Source organism: Aspergillus pseudodeflectus (assembly GCF_044049435.1).
Source record: "Aspergillus pseudodeflectus strain CBS 756.74 chromosome Unknown BJX68scaffold_21, whole genome shotgun sequence".
Taxonomy (NCBI): domain Eukaryota; kingdom Fungi; phylum Ascomycota; class Eurotiomycetes; order Eurotiales; family Aspergillaceae; genus Aspergillus; species Aspergillus pseudodeflectus.
In genome coordinates, this window is record NW_027263797.1 from 140,993 (window position 1) to 159,668 (window position 18,676).

General features: G+C 52.0%; 6 protein-coding genes across 6 annotated transcripts; 3 read left to right on the forward strand and 3 right to left on the reverse strand.

The window, feature by feature from the left end:
* Positions 1-2,198: 2,198 nt before the first annotated feature.
* On the forward strand, positions 2,199-3,814 carry BJX68DRAFT_275817 (major facilitator superfamily domain-containing protein; the record flags this gene model as incomplete). Its single annotated transcript, XM_071047931.1, has 7 exons — positions 2,199-2,231; positions 2,271-2,414; positions 2,451-2,797; positions 2,835-2,934; positions 3,028-3,203; positions 3,264-3,634; positions 3,684-3,814. The coding sequence occupies 7 exons, from the start codon at positions 2,199-2,201 to the stop codon at positions 3,812-3,814; spliced, it is 1,302 nt and encodes a 433-aa protein (XP_070899077.1).
* A 3,496-nt stretch (positions 3,815-7,310) lies between these two features.
* On the reverse strand, positions 7,311-8,738 carry BJX68DRAFT_266791 (alpha/beta hydrolase fold-domain-containing protein; the record flags this gene model as incomplete). The annotated part of the gene is made up of 1 exon (XM_071045613.1): positions 7,311-8,738. The coding sequence occupies one exon, from the start codon at positions 8,736-8,738 to the stop codon at positions 7,311-7,313; it is 1,428 nt and encodes a 475-aa protein (XP_070899078.1).
* Positions 8,739-9,206: 468 nt separating this feature from the next.
* Positions 9,207-9,836, reverse strand: BJX68DRAFT_266792 (uncharacterized protein; the record flags this gene model as incomplete). Its single annotated transcript, XM_071045614.1, has 1 exon — positions 9,207-9,836. The coding sequence occupies one exon, from the start codon at positions 9,834-9,836 to the stop codon at positions 9,207-9,209; it is 630 nt and encodes a 209-aa protein (XP_070899079.1).
* A 2,032-nt stretch (positions 9,837-11,868) lies between these two features.
* BJX68DRAFT_237173 (uncharacterized protein) lies at positions 11,869-13,683 on the forward strand. Its single transcript, XM_071040140.1, has 3 exons — positions 11,869-12,154; positions 12,226-12,740; positions 12,793-13,683. Exons 1-3 carry the CDS (start codon positions 11,936-11,938, stop codon positions 13,190-13,192), a joined length of 1,134 nt encoding a protein of 377 aa, XP_070899080.1. The 5' UTR covers positions 11,869-11,935; the 3' UTR covers positions 13,193-13,683.
* BJX68DRAFT_275819 (uncharacterized protein) lies at positions 13,522-17,790 on the forward strand (the record flags this gene model as incomplete). Its single annotated transcript, XM_071047932.1, has 4 exons — positions 13,522-13,818; positions 13,901-14,189; positions 14,248-14,390; positions 14,487-17,790. The coding sequence occupies 4 exons, from the start codon at positions 13,522-13,524 to the stop codon at positions 17,190-17,192; spliced, it is 3,435 nt and encodes a 1,144-aa protein (XP_070899081.1). The 3' UTR covers positions 17,193-17,790.
* Positions 17,105-18,564, reverse strand: BJX68DRAFT_237175 (hydroxyacyl-thioester dehydratase HTD2). The gene is made up of 2 exons (XM_071040141.1): positions 17,860-18,564; positions 17,105-17,788 (listed from the first exon to the last, which is right to left on the reverse strand). The coding sequence occupies exons 1-2, from the start codon at positions 18,468-18,470 to the stop codon at positions 17,287-17,289; spliced, it is 1,113 nt and encodes a 370-aa protein (XP_070899082.1). The 5' UTR covers positions 18,471-18,564; the 3' UTR covers positions 17,105-17,286.
* Positions 18,565-18,676: the final 112 nt, after the last annotated feature.

Here is an 18,676-nt window from a genome sequence, read left to right on the forward strand (position 1 = left end):
CTGGACTGTCTTTTACAATAAGACGTGAATACTGAACTCGCAGGTATTTTCAGGTCATTCGAGCAGTTGACCTTTTATAGCTACATTGTCATGAAGTCTCGATGTGTGCCATCCATGATGCGAAGGGAGGGCAGATGGCGTGCTGCGTAGCATCTCCAACAAACCTGGAAGCTATAGAATTGATTATCCCGAAGATAACCCGGAATTCTTCAGCCTTGTTTATATATAGACTGCCACAGGGAAGCGACTGCCCTAGTTAGAGTTGCTAGTAAAAAAGAAACTATAACATATCGCTTCAACCATTATTTAATGCTACATAGGTTTAAAAGACAAACTGATGTCAAAGTCATCGGAGAGTTGTCAGAGTCATGGCATCTGGCCGAACACCAGTTGAGGTCGGATCAAAGTTGACAGATTGACCCCGAAAGGCGTCATCCCGACCATCTTAATATACAAACGTTCCACTCTTTATCGGCCGAGAGCGACAAAGTAGAATCTAGAGCTAGATCTAACCTTTGGATCCCTGCTTGTTGATCCATTCTTTTCTCTGGGCATGTCGACGGCTTATGTTTAGTACGCGGCCCTGAGTAGTCCGTGGTTTGATTTGCTGCTAGTAGAGAGAATATGCAGCCGGCCACGTGTAATTTGTTGGTATATAGATCGTGATAAATTGGACCGCTTGGTGGCTTAGACCTAGACTAAACTTCCCACGTCATACAACGTGAGCAAGCGAGCCGTTGGAAGGTATAATAGGCGATAGATACTAATATAAGTGTCAGAAGATATCATTTCCCCCGGTGTTGGAGGTGTCGGTTGCTCGACCAACGGGAGTAACTATCACTGCATTGTGTAGGACGCCGCCGGGCCCTCCAAGAGCCAATCTCGACCGAGGATGATTGTGTTGGGACTAAGCTAGGGCTTCCTTTGGCCTGACATAAACAGTTGCTCGACGAGATTTCAACTTGGGAGCTAACCCAGGAAACCTCACTGGCGGTAGCCTAACTATGCTACACCAGCATATTGTCTCTCCGACTACCTCAGACGGTGAATCGTGCGAGTTGAGCAGCCAGGCTATAGTCATCTTGGTAATACTGTTGTATGTTGTATGCCACTGAGCTCGGAAGCACGAGGCATAAGGTAAGGTAGCGGGTTTGATGGTCTCTGGGTAATGGTAATGTGCGACAGGTTTAACTTGGCGTGGTGTCAAACTACTATAGCATATGCTGACTATATAGGAAGGGCCCGGAAAATCGCTAGGACAAAGGCTTCATTCTCATACCACAGAGTTTACAGCCGTGCCTGCTTTGTGCTTGAGACAGTTATACTAACCCCAGTTAGGGCTACTGCTTACATCCGCGATAACCAAGCCCATTTAAATCATGACTATGGTCTAACCCTAACCCATCCCGAGTACATGCCATTCAGCCGCTAGTTAAAACTTGGTAGTATATACTTTTCTATTAGCAAAGTAGGTTGGTGTACCATGTACTACTCTAGCCCTGTAAACCAGTTGTTCCTGATGTCATAGTCCTATATCCACTTTTCAAAGGGCACCTGCATTGACCGAGCCCTTCCCGAGTCCGTCCCGAGTCCGTCCTGATCCGTCATGTAGCTTTTAACAGTTCTTCTCTGATGCTTGGTAGAAGGAGTAAAGACTGGCACACTGAGGTACAGACAAGAAGTCTTCCGAAATTTCTAGTTCACTATCTCTCTTGACACTTCTCTCGTATTGTATTCGATGGACGCGCTGTCAAGTAGATAATCCAACGGCTCACATATCTACTCCGGAAGCTTCGCGGTTCCTGGGACGGGAGACGCCGCGTTGACCCGTGCGGAAGAGGTTTGCACGTCCAGTGGGACCAACGGTCAGCTTCCATACTGCTGGTTCGGCCCAAAAGTTTGAGCTTATAGAGTGGGGACCTGGCGCAAATATGCGTTATTCGCGCAGCAGCTGGAATCAGCGAGCTTACTCCGATTGCGAAGCATCCGTGGATCACTAGTATTGACTAATTTATGATACTGGACTGTGCCTAATTTTTTTCTCTATTTTTTTTTCTGACCTACACGATCCCTTGTTCCAAGCAAGGGGCACTCGCAACCTTGAAGACATTTATTAATAGGATTCTAGTCCCCCATGCTTTTAAACAATCCAGGAACTGCAGGTCTCCCGTGATGGACCACTAGGCCCCCTCACCAACATGCCGGACCATGATAACCTGCCTTGCCAGCAAGTGCCATGCGTTTTTGATAGCAAGGCTGACACCGAAAAGTCCACACCATCGGCCACGGTATCCGCGAGGTCCGAGCAATACTGCATAAAAAGCACCCGTGAGAAGATTTTCATTATCAGCTTGACCAGTCTCGCCATGATTATCACCATGATCGCAACCAACATCGTGCTTCCCATGCTACCCGTCCTATAGGCCCAATAGGGCGTGTCAACCACACAGATGAACCTTCTCGTCACCGTCTTCTCCCTCGTCCAAGGCCTAACCCCGGCATTAATGTCCGCGCTCTCCGATCTTCAAGGGTGCCGCATAGCATGGATGTTTACACTACTCCTCTACCTCGTTGCCAACATCGGACTCGCAATGCAGGACAGCTACGTCGCGCTGATCATCCTCCGCTGCCTGCAGAGCCTGGGAAGCAGCTGCGCCATTCCATTTGGGTTTGCCGTTGCAGCGGATATCTCGTCTCCTGCCGAACGAGGCCGGTATATAGGTCCGTTGCAAGGTAGTGTCATGGGTGCGTTTGCATTTGGTCCGGTTATTGGGGGTCTGTTGGAGCCGAGTCTGGGGTGGAGCAGCATCTTTTTGGTTTCTGGCCATTGATAGTGGTGCGGCGCTGCTAGCGTATATCGTGGTCATTCCAGAGACTGCGCGGAATATTGTTGGGAATGGTTCCATGGAGCCGGAGGGCTGGTGGAGACTGCCTGTACTGCGGAATCTGCAACGATATCACCAACGCGGTTCTATCGAGGGTGCAGACATGCAACGAGACAGCTCAACAGGTCCTGAGAAGTGAGAGATCAATGTTGCCAAGATACTCCGGGCCTTTACCATCTTCGCCGAAAAGGACGCCCTGATACGCGTCATCTTCACCAGCCTGTTCTACTCTGGCGTGACTGCCAAATGGGCAACCACCGGAAGTCATTTTGGGGCTCTGTATGGCCTCAGCACGCTATCCGTTGGATTTTCTTTTCTGTAAGCCATCCCTCCTTTTGCTGAACCATATGCCACAAGCCTAACCCTAATACCATGCAGCCCATACGGAATCGCCGGAGGCATTGGCTCAATCATCAGCGGAAAACTCCTCGATCTCAACTACCACAGGATCCAAAATCGGCGGCAGCTTCTCACCGAGAATGACGACGGCCACCCTCAATCCGCATACTCCGGCTTCCCCTACGAAGTCGCCGGCCTCCAAGTCGCCATCCCCTTCGCGCTCCTCGCCTCCTTATCCCTCCTCACATACGGCTGGATCATCGAAACGGACCAGCCCCTCGCAGTCGCATTGACCTTTCAAGCCCTAATCGGTTTCAGCGGAACACCGTTATTGGGAGTCATATACACCCTCCAGATCGACCTCTACCCGACGCAGGCTGTTGGGACGCAGGGGGCGCCGGATCTCCAAGGTGTTGGTTGGGTGCCCTTTTTGCGGCTGTTATTGATTACATGCTGGAGAGTATGGGGTGGGGGTGGTCGTTTCTCTTATTGGGCTGAATATAATTGTTGCGCTGCCGTCGCTTGGGCTTGTGTATGTAAAGGGGCCGAAGTGGAGGATGGCGAAGCGGCTTAGTGAGAAGGAAGGGTGAATGATTTATTTTATAAATGCTTGTATATAATCTATAGATCAGAACCAGGTATATAGATTAGAACATAAAGATACACTGCTTTCTACATAATCGACTGGCTAGAGCTAGAGCTACATTTATTCCAACAAGTCAGGCTGCAAGGCACACATTGTACTCTACACCCATTTGCCAAACCAAACCCTAAATCGAGTAGAGTTGTCAAAGAAAGGGCGAAGCGGCCGCAAACAAGCGCCAAGGGGCACTGGCAAAAGAGTGCCTCCAAGTCTCTTACGACGTGTATGGGATGACAGATTCCTCATCATTTGGACTACAAAGGCACTGTGATGTGGAAAGAAGTACTTGCATGTGGTCGGGTAGCATGGGGCCCTGCAGGGAACTTCGTACTACTAATATTACAAGCCCTATAAGCACCGGCACAAGAAGACGAGTCTAGACTGGCGGGGAGTCAAGCTAGAAAACTATACTTGACCGCTTGGCATTACGCTTGAGAGACAAGAGATGTCTTGGTTGTTTCGGTGTCGCCTTATTCTGGCCCTACAGTATCCCACATGTGCTTGGAGTCATAGCATGTAGCAGTGGGCGGATCTGTCGATCAAAGTTGTGGTCTTGTTTCACGACACATCCCGCTGGTAATCATTATGAAACAGGCCTCGAACATTACAATAATGCGGTCTTCCCTTATAAGTGGAGGAGAAATGTGGAATGACAGTCGCTTAGTCTGTTCCAGGCGGCTGGCCAGACGCGACGATTGTTTCAGGTTGTCAGACCCCTTCATATTTCAATATAATCTTGCGGACACGGCTCAACGGTGATACTCAATCTGAGAAATCTACCCGTGCAGCGTAGTATGACAATTTGCTGACAGTATTCCGTGTTTCAAGACCAGGCAATGCTTAGTAGGCCCCTCGTCGGAGTAGCCCTACTCCGTATATAACATGACGATCAGCCACCAGATGCGCTGATCTCTTGCTGGCCACTCACTCCCTTCAGTCACTCTTTCCCAATGTTTGTTCGCTTCGCTTATCTGCTGGCAGGTTTTACTTTGGCTTCTGGCAAGCCCATTTTGATGTCCCGGCTGGACCAGGATGCATCACAACTCTCCTTTGACGTGACGCTAGAGTCACTTGGAAACACCACTGTGCAGGCGCAGGTCACCAATACGGGCAGTGAGGATGTTCGGCTTGTTCGCCGGGGTGGAATTTTGGATCCTGTTGCGACGAAGAAGGTCACGATTCATGGCGGCGGTTAGTATCTCATACTTGCAGAAAAGAAACATGCTAACTGAAGGGATCAGACGCCGAGGCAGACTTTACTGGAGCCTATGTTGGCTATCACCTATCGCATCTGACAGACGATGGCTTCGTCCAGGTCTCGCCGAATCAAACAGTCACGTCCGTCTTCGACATCGACACTTTCTACACGCTGTCTGCAGGCCAGGAATACACTGCTGTGGCAAACGGGGTCCTGGAATACACCACCCTAAACAATACTAAGAAGTTCCATACCTTTGTCTACGAATCCAACAACATCACCTTCACCACACCATCCGATGTCAAGCGCCTCAAGGCCCGAAGCATCCTCGACTGCTCCAACGACGAGTACAACACAAAAGTCCAGAATGCCATCGCGCGCGCCGCGAAAATGGCCACGGCCGCCGCCGCAGACGCACGCAATGGTGCCAGTGATAACTTCCAAAAGTTCTTCTTCACCACCGACCAAGACGCCCTGGATGAGGTGGCAGGCCGTCTCGAGGCCATTGTCACCGAAGCCACGACGACCGGGCTGATGACATACTACTGCGCGCCGCGAGCAGAGGACGATTGCAGTGGCAATGTCGCGGCCATGACGTATCCGTCGGAGAACATCATCGTCAACTGCGACTTGTACTACAGCACCGAGACAGACTCGAATTACTGCGGGTACCTGGACCAGGGTGGGATTGCCCTGCATGAGTACACGCACGCTACGGGGGTCTATGCGCCTGGGACTGACGACGTGGTCTATGGTTACGATAGCGTCCAGGCGCTTGATACCACCAGTGCGCTGAACAATGCGGACTCGTATGCGTACTACGCGGCTGGTATGTTATAACCTCCGGGAACCTGTCTATACCGATCCGTTACTAACATCCATGTAGCTGTCTACCTCCAATGTGCCGCAGACGACTCCACCCAGGAAGGGACGCCCCTCGACATTGATCTGGGCGACTCGACGAGTGCCAGTGCCCCGGGGACAGCGACAGAAACCGCACTCCCAACATCAACGTCCCAGCCCACCTCGACATCCACCTCGAGCTCCACCTCTGGCAGCGACTGGCCCTGGGGTCAGACCGGCTGGGGCTCAGGCTCAGGCTCAGGCTCAAGCCCAGGCTCGGGCTCGGGCATCTTTCCTAGTGGTACCCCGACTGCCCCAACCGACGTTCCAAGTACTGGGAGCGGCGGGTACGGAAATGGTGGCTACGGCAATTTCCCTCCGAGCGGCTCATGGCCCAGCTCAGGCCCTGGTTTTGGATCAGGTGAATTTGGCGGATATAGCCAGGGACCCTGGGGGGCAGGTTGGTCGAAGGAAGCGCAGAGTGGATCTGCTACCGCGCCGAGTCCTACGTTTGTGACGTCTGCGGCTCCTGGTATTTCGACACCACCCACGGCTACGACAACCCCGGGTACGAACACTGGCACTGGCGCGGGAGAGGGTACCTCGGGCAGTGTGCCTTTTGATATTGAGGCTTTGATCGCCTGGCTGAAGAGTGTTTTTGGTGGACAGGCTGAGATCGAAGAGGTGGCTTCGGCTTAGGTAGACTCAGACTACGAACTCGCTGATGCTGGCCTGGTCTTGACGGCGAGCTTTTTCCAGCCCGAAGGACTTGCAGGACCTGGTGCTGACTATACATGACCGCAGGCATTCGTGGCACCCTTGTGCCTAAGAACTCGAGGTTTCAGCATCCAAACACCAAGATTTGCTCAGAATTCTCTGCATTTTCCATAGTTCAAGCGTGGTGCCTCTTCTATCTGCCTCACCAGGGTAGATTGCTTATCATTCTAACTGTCTTTAAATCGCCCACCAGCAGCTAGAGTGAGACAGGTAGACCTCTGTTATTTGATGATTCAAGAATATCAAAGACCCATTTCAGATTCGTACCACGAGACAAAGCCAGGTTACCTTACTACCAAGTAAAATATGCCAGTTACTCTTTTAAAGAGAGCACTGGGGTCAATATCACTATAGACCCTCAGGTTCGAGAAGAAATTCCAAGACTCCATAGCTATTCATGGATGGAAACGGAGCAAATAGTAGCTAGTCATGGTCTGGATCATAGCCGTTCCTACAAAGCTAGCTAAGAACAAGTAATATTTCCTAAAAGGGAAGGCAGAGCCCTAATCCGTCTGGCTTCACTAGATCAGGAGCCATTGACTACCGGCCTTGTCCTAGACCACGTTCAGTGTTTTCCATCCTCGGACTATTTATTATCTTGGGTACGCGGATGAGCATGCCTCTATCACGTACTATTATCATTTGCCATCTTCTCCTCCCACATAATAACAATTTGATCCTTCGCCCTCTCCATCCGCTCCACAACCCCGTCTTCAACGCCTCCACCGAGCCCTGACACATCAACTTCGCTCCTCCCCAAAGTCTTCGCCTCAACAAACGACCCACTTGTACGTGTAGCCTGAGGCACCGTCACAACCCGCTTCACAAATTCCGCGACACCCTCTACCCCCATCCGCCCAACCTCTCTCTTCAGAAAAAGATGCGAGAAACAGTGTGGCATAGCCTCATACTGCTCCCAGACAACCTTCACACCTTGCTTTGCTAAAATGGATGCAAAGACTTTACATTCGAGACTAATCGCCTCCTCGCCGCATGAGATGAAGATTGGCGGAGCACCCTTCCAGTGCTCTGGGCTGACAGCAAGAGGCGAGACGAGCGGGTGCGATAGCATACTCGCCGTGCAAAATATCTCTGCGCGCGCTGGTGTACTCGGCCAGAGATTGCAGGGTGGTGAGGATGCGACGGGGTTATGCGTTGGTGAGGAGAGAGGGAGGTAATCGAATGGTGTTGGGGAGCGCAAGCTGCGGGTGAGGTCAAGTGTAGGCGAGATTAGGGCAAGGCCTGCGGGGCTGGGAATGGGGACGGGTATGCCGCTCTCTTGCGCGGAGCGCTGGAGGTAGAGGATTGTTTGGAGGAGGGCGAGGGCGAGGTTTCCGCCTGATGAGTCGCCGCCGAGGACGATGTGTTCTGGTTTCACTGCGTCGTGTAAGGACCCATCGTGTGGGTATAAGAGCAATAGGTAGACGAGTAGAGCGTCGAGGAGCTGCGATGGGAAAGGGTGTTGAGGCGCGAGGCGATATCGGACACTTAGGGCTCGGCCGCCTGTTAACCGTGCATATTCCGCCACGACGCCCCTGTGCGACGCAGGGTCCATGAGGTAGTACGAACCGCCGTGAAAGTACAGGAGCACGACAGGACTGGTCACCTCATTCATAAGGCACCTATACTTATCCCCCTCATCGATCTCCAGCTCCGGCGTGGTAGCGATCTCCACAAGGCGATACCCCGTCCACTCCGCCTCAACAGGTTCCATATCAGGGATAGAATACTCCTGCCTCCTATTCCCAAGCGCCTGGACAGCGTCAAGCATCACGTTGCGAAGCGACTCACTTGGAACAACAGGAAAAGTCACCCTACTAATCCACATCTCCCCACGGACAGGCCGATCTTCGATCGTGCGCTGCTGTTGAGCGGATATGCTCGATTTGTGTGATTGCGAGAGTATTGCACGTAGAGTTGTCACAGTTATTAGGGTGTGCAGGTCCCATTTCCTTGATGTCGGGGAGAGGCCGAGCAGGTGGAGGATGAGGGTTTTGAGGATTGCGGGGGTTGTTGTTAGTAGGGAAGTGAGGGTTTGGAGTGGTATGGACATTTTGATGGTTATAGAAGAAAAGCTAGGAGGTTTCGAGACGGCGAGGATCCTCTTGAAGAGATGTGGAGGTTCTAGGTTCTTATGTTGTGGGCTTATGTTGGAGCCTCGTATACGAGGCCACGTGGAGAGGAATTGCTTGGCTGTCTGATATCGAAGGAATATCGGCTAGGAGTAAAGAAGATAAATAGCCACAGAGTATACGGTACAGGTACCATGAAAAGTATCCCTCTAGTCAAAGATTAGGTATTAACGAAAGCAAGTGAAATACGTACTCCTGCCGTCATCCTTGTTGTATATGGGAAACGAAAGCAACACCAATACCTGGTTCAGGCTTCTATAGACCCTGGTAATGGGTTCATCATGAGGCAACTATCTGAGTGGATAGTATGGTATGAGTTTATACGTAGACCCTGATAGACAACGATCCAAGCCCGGGGCTACTTGGCAACGTCCGAGCTAAAACGCCATCTACCTCTCCACAAGCTTTCGCGAGTAGAGCACCGACCTCCCCTCAAACTCAGGACCACCCACCTCTTCTTCGCCATCCCATCCCCGAACATGCACCCAAACCCTCTCTCCAACAGCCTCCCCCTTCCTCGCCCCCTGCACAACATCATCCCCTTCACTCCCCTGCCTCGTATTCTTCCAAACATCCCACCCGCCCTTGCCCTCCTTGAACCTCTCCCCCACCGGCTCATCCTCCTCACCCCCAACACCTTCATCAACACTGACAACAACACCCTCCCCACCAACGGGCAACTCGTGAATATCAACCTCAATCTGCCTCAGCCAGATATGCTGTACATGCTCAAAGAGCCTGGGGAGGAATTTCTCTGCATACGCTTTGTCGGCTTCGTTGTTGAGTTCTTGGGATGGGTAGCCCGTTATCATGAGCATGTGGCTTGGCTTATTCGCTATGGTGTAAAAGGCGTGTGTTGGGGCATTGTTATCGTTCTCGGGGGAGGAAGTTCGATTGTAATGTGGATTCGTGAATGAGGAGCATAGTTCGAGGATTTCGGTTAGGAGGGGTGTTAGGGTTGAGGGGTCCTGTGAGGGGTCCTTCAAGGTGAAGAGCCAGAATTTTGTTAGGGAGGGCATTGCAATTGGTAGTTTTTGTTTCTGGGTTTGGGATGTGGCCTTTTCAGGACAAATTGGCTAGAAGTAGGAGTAGATAGGAAACAACCGTGTAGCTTAGAGGAAAGAGTAAGAGGAAGTTGGGTATTTATACATCGGGTGTACCACGGCGTGGGGGCCAATTCTGTGTCCATGGATGACTGGTGGATCTGCATCAGCACTTGTCAAGCTATATGGGCTAAGCCTTGTTTTATACGCGCAATAGCCTGTAGGTAACTTTGGTTTGTCATTAAGACCCACAATACCAAACATAAGCCTTTGTTCAATGATGTAAACTGCGGGGCCCAGAGGTTCGAAATGGCAGGTCTTAACCACCCGCCCTAGTAGGATCTTCGGACTGTTGCCTTATTTCTTCACGGAGGCCAACTACAAAATTCAAAAGGCGGGGACGTCTCACATAGATAGAGACAGAGATGTTAGTGGTTTGAGCGCTGTCAGGGAACAAAGGAATAGGGGATTCACAATATACATCATGGTGATATCCGCTGTGTATTTATGGAGTATGTTGATATTCATCTCGGAGCATATCCAAGGCAAGAGCTTAGAACTATAGCATTTCAGTAGGGGTTATATTTCCACAATCCACGGGCGCCTACAGGTCAATTGACAAGGCCTCGAGTGGTTAGACATCTTTAGCTTGAGAAGAAAACCGTACTAATTGATAATCTACGATCTATGGCGGAGGAGCAACCACATTCTGCATTTGCAGCCTTGCCGTACAATCGTGCGTAATCAAAGCCCACTTTCTCAGCTCGCGAGAATGGGAAATATCTCCTGTATGCCTTATCTCTTAAAGTGCATCAAAAGTGAATAGGGATTTCTCGTTCATCACGTCGAGCAAGTAAATCAATTGCACTGAATTTTCCTCGTAGAAGTGTCAGATTCCTATCATCTAGATGTCAATAAGCCTCGCCTCGAAAGTTTGTTCGAGGCTACTGTCCCATCCTAGTTAGGCTTGGGTTCGTTTATATCATAGACGCAAGTATCCCGATGAGAGTCGAATACATGCCTCTTTAAACTGTTCAAAGGCAGCCAGACCTGCAATCTGTTAGGATACAATGTCGTGTTGCACATTCCAAGCAACTTACCTGATTGTTCACGGAGCAAACCCTAACGCAGTTGGTTGGCCGGTGTATCATAAAAGGTGAGTTCATATAGCTGTGCACCATGGCTCTCGAGCTTCAGTCGGGATCTGAGGCTAGGAAGGCTCACTCTGATGTTCTTTATACTTGGTCCCGAGCCCGCGGCTCTTTGACGACTACACAGGCGTGCTCAACATGTACAAAAGAGCTACCCCTTGAATGTAATAAAGTTGATCTTTCGCTGGGTTGACAGCCTTATCCGTATCCAGCTTCTGCCCATGGTAGCAGGCATACTTGGAGCAAGTTATGAACTGGCCGAACCTTGCCCCACGCGTTGTTCTTCGGCCACAGATAGTTGAAGAACTGCCTTACCTTTGGACTGCCTTGCCTTTCACAGATAGTGTTGGAGCCGAGAACACTGCTAATTTCAATGACAGGCAGTTTTGTCTCCGTCCTGAATCATGCCAGATTCCCGATGTCTCTGACTGCATGGTTTCTGTTTCTTGTCCTGCAGCTTGCCTCGTATAGACCCTCCATAATTACGAGGCCCTCTGCATGGTGATTCGTCCCAGCGCAAAAGCCAAGCATCGCCCAACAGCGCCGAGAGCACTGTATCAGTGTGTCCCCTTCCTCGACTTCCAAGCTCTTCTTCATCCGGGCATTGTGTTAGAAAAATCGTTACATTCAATAGGTATGGAAGGAGCTAGAACTGGAATTAGCATACTCCCAAGCCCGCTATGATCTCCAATGCTCGAGACTAGAGTAGAATGATTGACTCACATCACATTCGAAATAACCCTCTGAGTCAAACAATCTCGCAAAAATGATTGTTTGTTGTCCAACTGACTCTCCTCTACAGCTGACGTCATCAGCGAATCAACGAATCCACTGCGCTAGTCCCAAAACGGACCCCTACTCTATCGAATCCCCTCAAATACTTCATCCTGCATTCCACCATTGACCGGAAATATCAAAATCAAAATGAGTGATCAAGACGTCAAAGAAGCCGTCGCAAAGGAGCTGGCGGATAGCCCGTACCCCTGCTCAACCCTCACCCAGCTGAGCGGTGGCACAGCCAACTTCGTCTACCGCGGGGTCCTTTCTGAACCCCTACAGGATGGCAAGACAACGGTGATCGTCAAGCATACGGAGGACTATGTTGCCTCGAATCGGGACTTTAAGTTGAGTGCGCAGCGCTGTGTATGTTTCCCCTCAAGGCTCCCCACGGTCCTCACATCATATATCGAATATCCCACTGACCGTATACACAGCTCGTCGAAGAATCGGCCCTGCGCGGCCTAAACGCCTTCCACAGCGTAACGACAACAAACTCGAGCACCGAGGGCCAGAAGTTCCAAATCACCGTGAAAACACCAGGACTCCTGCACTTCAACCCGTCAACCAACACGCAGGTAATGGAAGATCTCCCCAGCGCACTGGACCTAAAGACATTCCTCCTCTCGCCGTCCGTCTCGTCGGCAATCTCGCGGGAGTGGGCGACATCCATTGGCCGGACGCTGGGGATCTGGTTGCGCTCGTTCCATACGTGGATTGACGATCCGGCGCAGGAGGAGGTTGCGAGCGGGTTCGAGAAAAATGAGACCATGAAAAAGCTCAAGTTCTCGATTAACTATGATAGTCTGCTGAATATGGTGGGTGCGCATCCGGATTTGTTGGAGGGGAGTCGGGGGGTGTTTGAGCGGGTGCGGGAGCAGGCTGCGGCTGAGCTTGAGGAGGGGGTTGGCGGGCCTATTGGGGCGATTCATGGGGACTTTTGGTCCGGGAAGTATGTTACCTTTTCCAATTTACATCTGAACAACCTTGACTGACGGCTCCAGTGTCCTGATACCTAAAACAGCACTCGACGAGCCACTCCCCGTAACCCCCCTCTTCATCATAGACTGGGAGCTCGCTCAGGTAGGGAGTCGGGCACTTGATCTCGGCCAGATGATCGCCGAGCTGTATCTGCTGAAGCACTTTAAAGACATCGATGCCGGGCTGTGGGTGATTGAGGGATTTGCGGAAGGCTACCAAGATATCAGCGAGGAGATGGCCTTCCGGACACTCATCCACGTCGGCGTGCATCTCATCTTCTGGGGGAGCACAGTAGCTGGCTGGGGTACTCCGGAGCAGGTTCGCGATGTTGTTCGTGTTGGGAGGGATCTCATCACGAAGGCAGATGGGAAAGATCGCGAGGCATTCAAGGGAGAGGTTTGGGAGACGTTGTTTAGGGCTTAGTCGAGTAGGTCCATTGGGGGTTCGAATGCAAGTCAAGACAGCAATTACACTTGGCAATTCCACATTTTCTCATTGGATATTTTGTCTAGACTATGCAGATGCTTGATCGGTGCGGCCGCACCAATTCTCAAGTAGTATGCGTGGCGTGTCGTCAGCTGAAGATATTGATGACCTTGCCAATAGGCTATAGCCGGGTATCAATACATCACGGAGCTCACTTTCTCCCTAAGCTTACTTGTATCCCTACCTTCGTGACTATCCATTTTTTCTTCTCTTTTCTTCTGTCTTCTCCCTCATCCACAATCCACCGTATACCAAGCCCACCCAGCATGCCACCCAATAACTCCTCCCCCTCCGACGAGGACCTCCTCCCAACCCTAATAAGCAGCCTCGCAACCAAATACCCGCAAACCCTCTGGGCCGAATACCCCACCTCTCCAACATCCTACAATCTTGGCTTCACGCAAATAACCTACGCGCAATTCGCCAACGCAATCAACAACTGCGCGCACTTCCTCGCAGAAACCCTTGGTCGAAGTGACACAGGGGAGCCGCTCGCTTGGCTTGCGCCTAATGATCCGCGGTGCGCGGTTGCAAATGTTGCGGCTATGAGGGCGGGGTTCAAGGTTCGTTGTTGTCTTTCTTATAGATTTCTTCTCAGATAGATGTGTCGTTTTGGTGTAGGCAGAGGTTAACTTGCCAGAGTAGATATTCCTCATCTCAGAGCGGAATAGCGTTGCGGCGAATTATAAGCTCTTCGATGAGGTGCAGTGCTCGATAATCCTGACGACTAGTTTGGCTTTTGCGCCTGTGCAGGCGACTAAAACTGGAGATGGAAAAGGACTTGGGGATGGATCGCGAAAACAGCTCGTCGTCATTGAGCTGCCGTCACTAGAGACGCTCCTCACCGAGACTCGTCCGGAATATCCCTTCCACAAGACGCTTTCTGCCTCCGCGAGTGAGGTCGCGCTTGTAGTTCATACATCTGGATCAACGGGTTTGCTTTCGCTACGTCAGACCAGAATATGCTTATGCTGATAGGGGATGTTCTGCAGGCTTCCCAAAACCAATGTTCATAACGCACGAATTCCTCGCAAAGACGATGCGGAACTTTCGAATCACGGCACCCGAGGGGTATATCACGCAGACGTCCTTGATAGAGAAGAAGCGGTGTGTGTGCTTTCTCCCAATTGGCCATGTATGTCTCCCTCCCCTTCCCCTTCCATCAGTTCAAGTCGTGACCACTTAACCCTAGAAGTAAGAAGGATACTAAGACAATGTATGAGCAAAACAGCCCGCAGGAATAACATTCACCCTCCTCCTCCCCTTAACAACCCAGTGCAGCATAATCCTCCCACTCCCACATATCCCGCCTTCAGGCGATGCCCTGGTCGAAATCCTGCGGCATACAAGCGCGGACTGGGCGGCGCTTGCACCGCTAACCCTCGAGACGATCTCGAAGAATACATCCCTACTAGACAGCCTGAATTCCAACCTCGAAACGCTCGTCTTCTCCGGTGGAAGTCTCCCGAAGGTCTTTGGGGATGAAATCTCACAACGGACGAGACTGAAACTGCTTTCGTTCCTGGGATCCTCAGAGACGGGGCCGCTGCAGGCGATTTATCGTAGTGGGTATGACTTTGTGAATGATTGGAATTATTTGCAGTTTCCGGAAGAGCTTGGGGCGCGTTTTGATCTGGTCCCTGATAGAGGAAGTCGTCACGGTAGAGAAGGACAAGCAGAGAGAGATGAAGATGGGGGAGTCTACGAACTAATCTTCACCAAAACCCTGGCAACAGCGCCCTACCAAGCCGTCTTCGCCTCCTACCCCGATCTCACCGAATTCCAAACAAAAGACCTCTTCACGAAACATTCCTCGATCCCCAACCTCTGGACCCATGCATCCCGCTCCGACGACGTCATTGTCTTCTTGAACGGCGAGAAGGTGAATCCCGTTGATTTTGAAAGTCGGGTTTGTCGACACCCTACTGTTGCGGCGGCGCTGATGTTTGGCGAAAAGAGATTCGAGGCGGGGGTTCTTGTCGAGCTTGTTGATTCGCAGAAGAAGGGGGATTTGTCGGTTGCGGAGAGAGCGAGGGTTGTGAAGGATATATGGCCCGTTATTGAGGATGCGAATGCGATTCTTCCGGCTTATGCGCGGGTTGATGAGGCGCACATCCTTTTTACGGAAGTGGGCAAACCGGTGCTGAGGACGTTAAAGGGGACGGTTAGGAGGGCGGCGACGCTTGAGTTGCATAAGGAGGCGATTGAAATGGTTTATACGGATGTTGAGGAGATGGAAGGTGCTATTCCGGGTCAATTGCGACGTGCGATAGGGTCAGAGGTTGAGGTTCAGGAGCTCGTCCGTCGAGCTGTGCAAGAGACCATGAAGATCGATGAGATGGAGATGACCGAAGACTTCTTCAGTCGAGGAATGGACTCCCTCCAGGTGCTCCGCCTTGTTCGGCATTTGCGGGGGAGTACAGCCCTAACCGGGATAACGCCGAGTATGGTGTATCTGAACGCGTCTATCAGTGCGCTCGTAAGCGCGATATATCAGCTCGCACAGAACAAGCAGATCTCCGAGCAACAGAAGCAAGAGGACCAGCTGAACACTCGAAGAGAGATACTCCAGAGACACCTCGATGCCATCGACGCCCTCGATACCAAGCCCTCGTCAAGCCAACGAAGCAAAAATGAAGGCAAAGTGGTCCTCGTCACAGGCTCAACCGGCACAATCGGCAGCTACATCCTCTCCGTCCTTCTGGACCGGGAAGATATAGACCACATCTACTGCCTCAACCGCTCCCTGGACTCAGAAACTCTGCAACGGGAGCACAACGCGCACCAGGATCCGAACCTGCCAATCACCTTCCCTGAGTCAAAGGTCACATTCCTAACAGTCGACCTGGCACAACCAATTCTGGGCCTCGACGGTGCAGTCTACGAAGCCCTAAGAGACAGGGCGACGCATATCATCCACAATGCATGGAAAGTCGACTTTAACCTCCCGCTGCAGGCATTCGAACCGCAGCTGCTTGGGACGGTTAATTTGATCCGTCTCTGTGCGAGCGCTTCTCGAGCCCCGACGATCGTGCTTATATCGTCTGTCAGTGCGGTTATGAACTTCTCTTCCACTTTCTCATACCAAAGTACCAATCAGACCCCCATTCCGGAGTCGATTATCGAAGACATATCCGCCCCGGCATCAGCAGGCTACGCAGAAAGCAAATACATCGGTGAGCGCCTCTTATCCCACGCCGCCGAGAGACTCGGCTTCAGCGCGAAGATCATCCGTCTCGGGCAGATTGCTGGTGCCGCGAAAAGTCCTGGGAGCTGGAACGCTGCTGATTGGGTTCCCGCTCTTGTTCTTGGGTCGACGGGGCTTGGTGCTATTCCGGATGCACTTGATGGCGGAGTGGATGGTGGCGGTGTGATCGATTGGGTCCCTGTTGATTCCATCGCGGAGGTGATTGTTGATATTGGGGTCCATTACGACTCTCAGCACGGTCCAAGGTCGGACTCAAACTCGGGCGACCGTGCCCCGAGAGATGCTGATACTTCGACTGGGAGTGGAGATGTATCCATCTTCCACCCGCTAAACCCTCACGGAACAACATGGTCCTCGCTCCTCCCCTCAATAATCTCAGTCCTCGAGTTCCAATTACGTCCCGGCTCGCACCACGACCAGTCCCAACGGAAACGGGCTATCGAGGTCGTCTCACCAGCCGAATGGCTCTCCAGACTCCGCGCCGCGGCGAGGCAATCGCTTTCAACGAGTGATGGTGGTGAGAACCTGCCTGTCAGTAGGAATCCTGCGCTGCGTCTGCTTGAATTCTTCTCTCAGAGGCTTGCTGGTGTGAATGCGGGCCCAGAAACCAAGGTTTGGGAGACTGGGAATGCAAAGAGGGTTAGTAAGGCGTTGCGGGGGGTGCAAGCGATAGATGGGGAGTTGATGGGGAGGTGGGTTGAACAGTGGGTCCTGGGCATGAAGGAGTAAAACCGATACATATATCTTCGGGTATAGTTCGTCACCATAGCAAAGAAGTCAGTATATACAAGGAGACAACGCCACCATAAGCTCAGTCATCAGCCTATACACTGGTAATCTCCGCCTTCATCGCTGTCCTCCCATCCGCGGTCAAAATCTCGACAACCCCCTTCCCCTCTTTCTCCTCAAGCACAATCCGATACTCATCCCCAGCATACAACGGACTCGTCGCCCGGTAACTGATACTCTCCGGATACAGCAGATCCAACGATCCATCCCTCCCATCCGCACCGCGCAAATCGCGCCACAGGTCCAAGATAGAAATCAGATTCAGCGGGCCGTGCACAACGATGTCCCTGTGTCCCTCGACGTCCCGCGCCCAGGGGAGCGAGTAGTGGATCTTGTGCGGGTTGAAGGTGAGGGCGCTGAAGCGGAAGAGCGTCACGGCTGTTTGGGTTAGGGTTCGTGTGTGCGTGTTTCCTGTTGATGTTGTGGTGCTTGTTGCTGGGTGCGGGGTTGGTGGGGAAGGAGGCGGGAGGGTTGAGGATGCTTCTGCTGTTGTTGAGGGTGTTAATGGTGGGAGGGCTTTTCGGAAGACCCAATTTCTATACTCGGTTGATTAGAATCATGAGCCTTCTACATGATACGCTGCAATGTAGAGGAACGGTATACGCACCGCCGATCAACAACCGCAACACCCCCCTCATTCGCAAACTCCTTCTCAACACCCACAACAATCATCTCCTCCCCCGTCTTGCGGACAACCTTCGGCTCCGCACTTAGTACCCTCGTCGTCTCCGTAACCCGCTGTCCCACGCGCAACGGATTGGCCCTCCCGGACCCATCCCTTGGCCACGAGACCTCCCCGCCCGCCCACATGCGCCGCGTAAAAGGATGCGACGGGTTATAGCTTGTGTCCGTGCCATCCGCGCCGAGTTCAGTCTCTAGAAAGGCTGGCGTAAAGTAGACGAGGTGGTAACCTGGTGGGAGCGGGGTTCCGGCGGAGATCTCGGTGTCGATGGCATTGTCTGCGGTGGGGGTGGTTGTTGTGCTGGAGAGCGCGGGGGAGGAGGGGAAGAGCGAGGAGCGGTTGAGGGTTAGTGAGAGGAGGCGCAGTTGATTTGGATCGAGTGTTTGGGTGCGGATTTGGGGGCCTAGCGATTGGAAGCGGTTGAGGAAGGAGGACGCGATTGTCGATGCGGAGGTGGATGAGGATGAGGAGAAGCGGAGGTTGCGGAGGTGTTTGGTGAGGAGCCGCGACGGGCGGGTTGCTGTTGTGAGGAGCATCGTCGTACTGTCCAGTGCAGTCGGTGCGATATCAATTGTCCAGCTCAAGATAGTCAAAATTCAGAATTGGCTGGTTTGCTCAAGAAGAAGAGCGTGCGGAGTTAAATTATGGTGGGGAGTTGGCTAGAATACCTCGGATGCGGTATCCCGAGCCCGGAACAGAGCATAAAGGCGTTTTCCGAGAGACTCGCCTTTTAGCTTATCTG

Bases quoted from the DNA above. Each gene is read 5' to 3' on its own strand.
- BJX68DRAFT_237173 (XM_071040140.1), top strand. From the start codon at position 11,936: ATGAGTGATCAAGACGTCAAAGAAGCCGTCGCAAAGGAGCTGGCGGAT. The intron at 12,155-12,225 runs GTATGTTTCCCC...CCGTATACACAG, and splicing joins AGTTGAGTGCGCAGCGCTGT to CTCGTCGAAGAATCGGCCCT. The intron at 12,741-12,792 runs GTATGTTACCTT...TGACGGCTCCAG, and splicing joins GGGGACTTTTGGTCCGGGAA to TGTCCTGATACCTAAAACAG.
- BJX68DRAFT_237175 (XM_071040141.1), bottom strand. From the start codon at position 18,470: ATGCTCCTCACAACAGCAACCCGCCCGTCGCGGCTCCTCACCAAACAC. The intron at 17,789-17,859 runs GTGCGTATACCG...AACCGAGTATAG, and splicing joins GTTGCGGTTGTTGATCGGCG to AAATTGGGTCTTCCGAAAAG.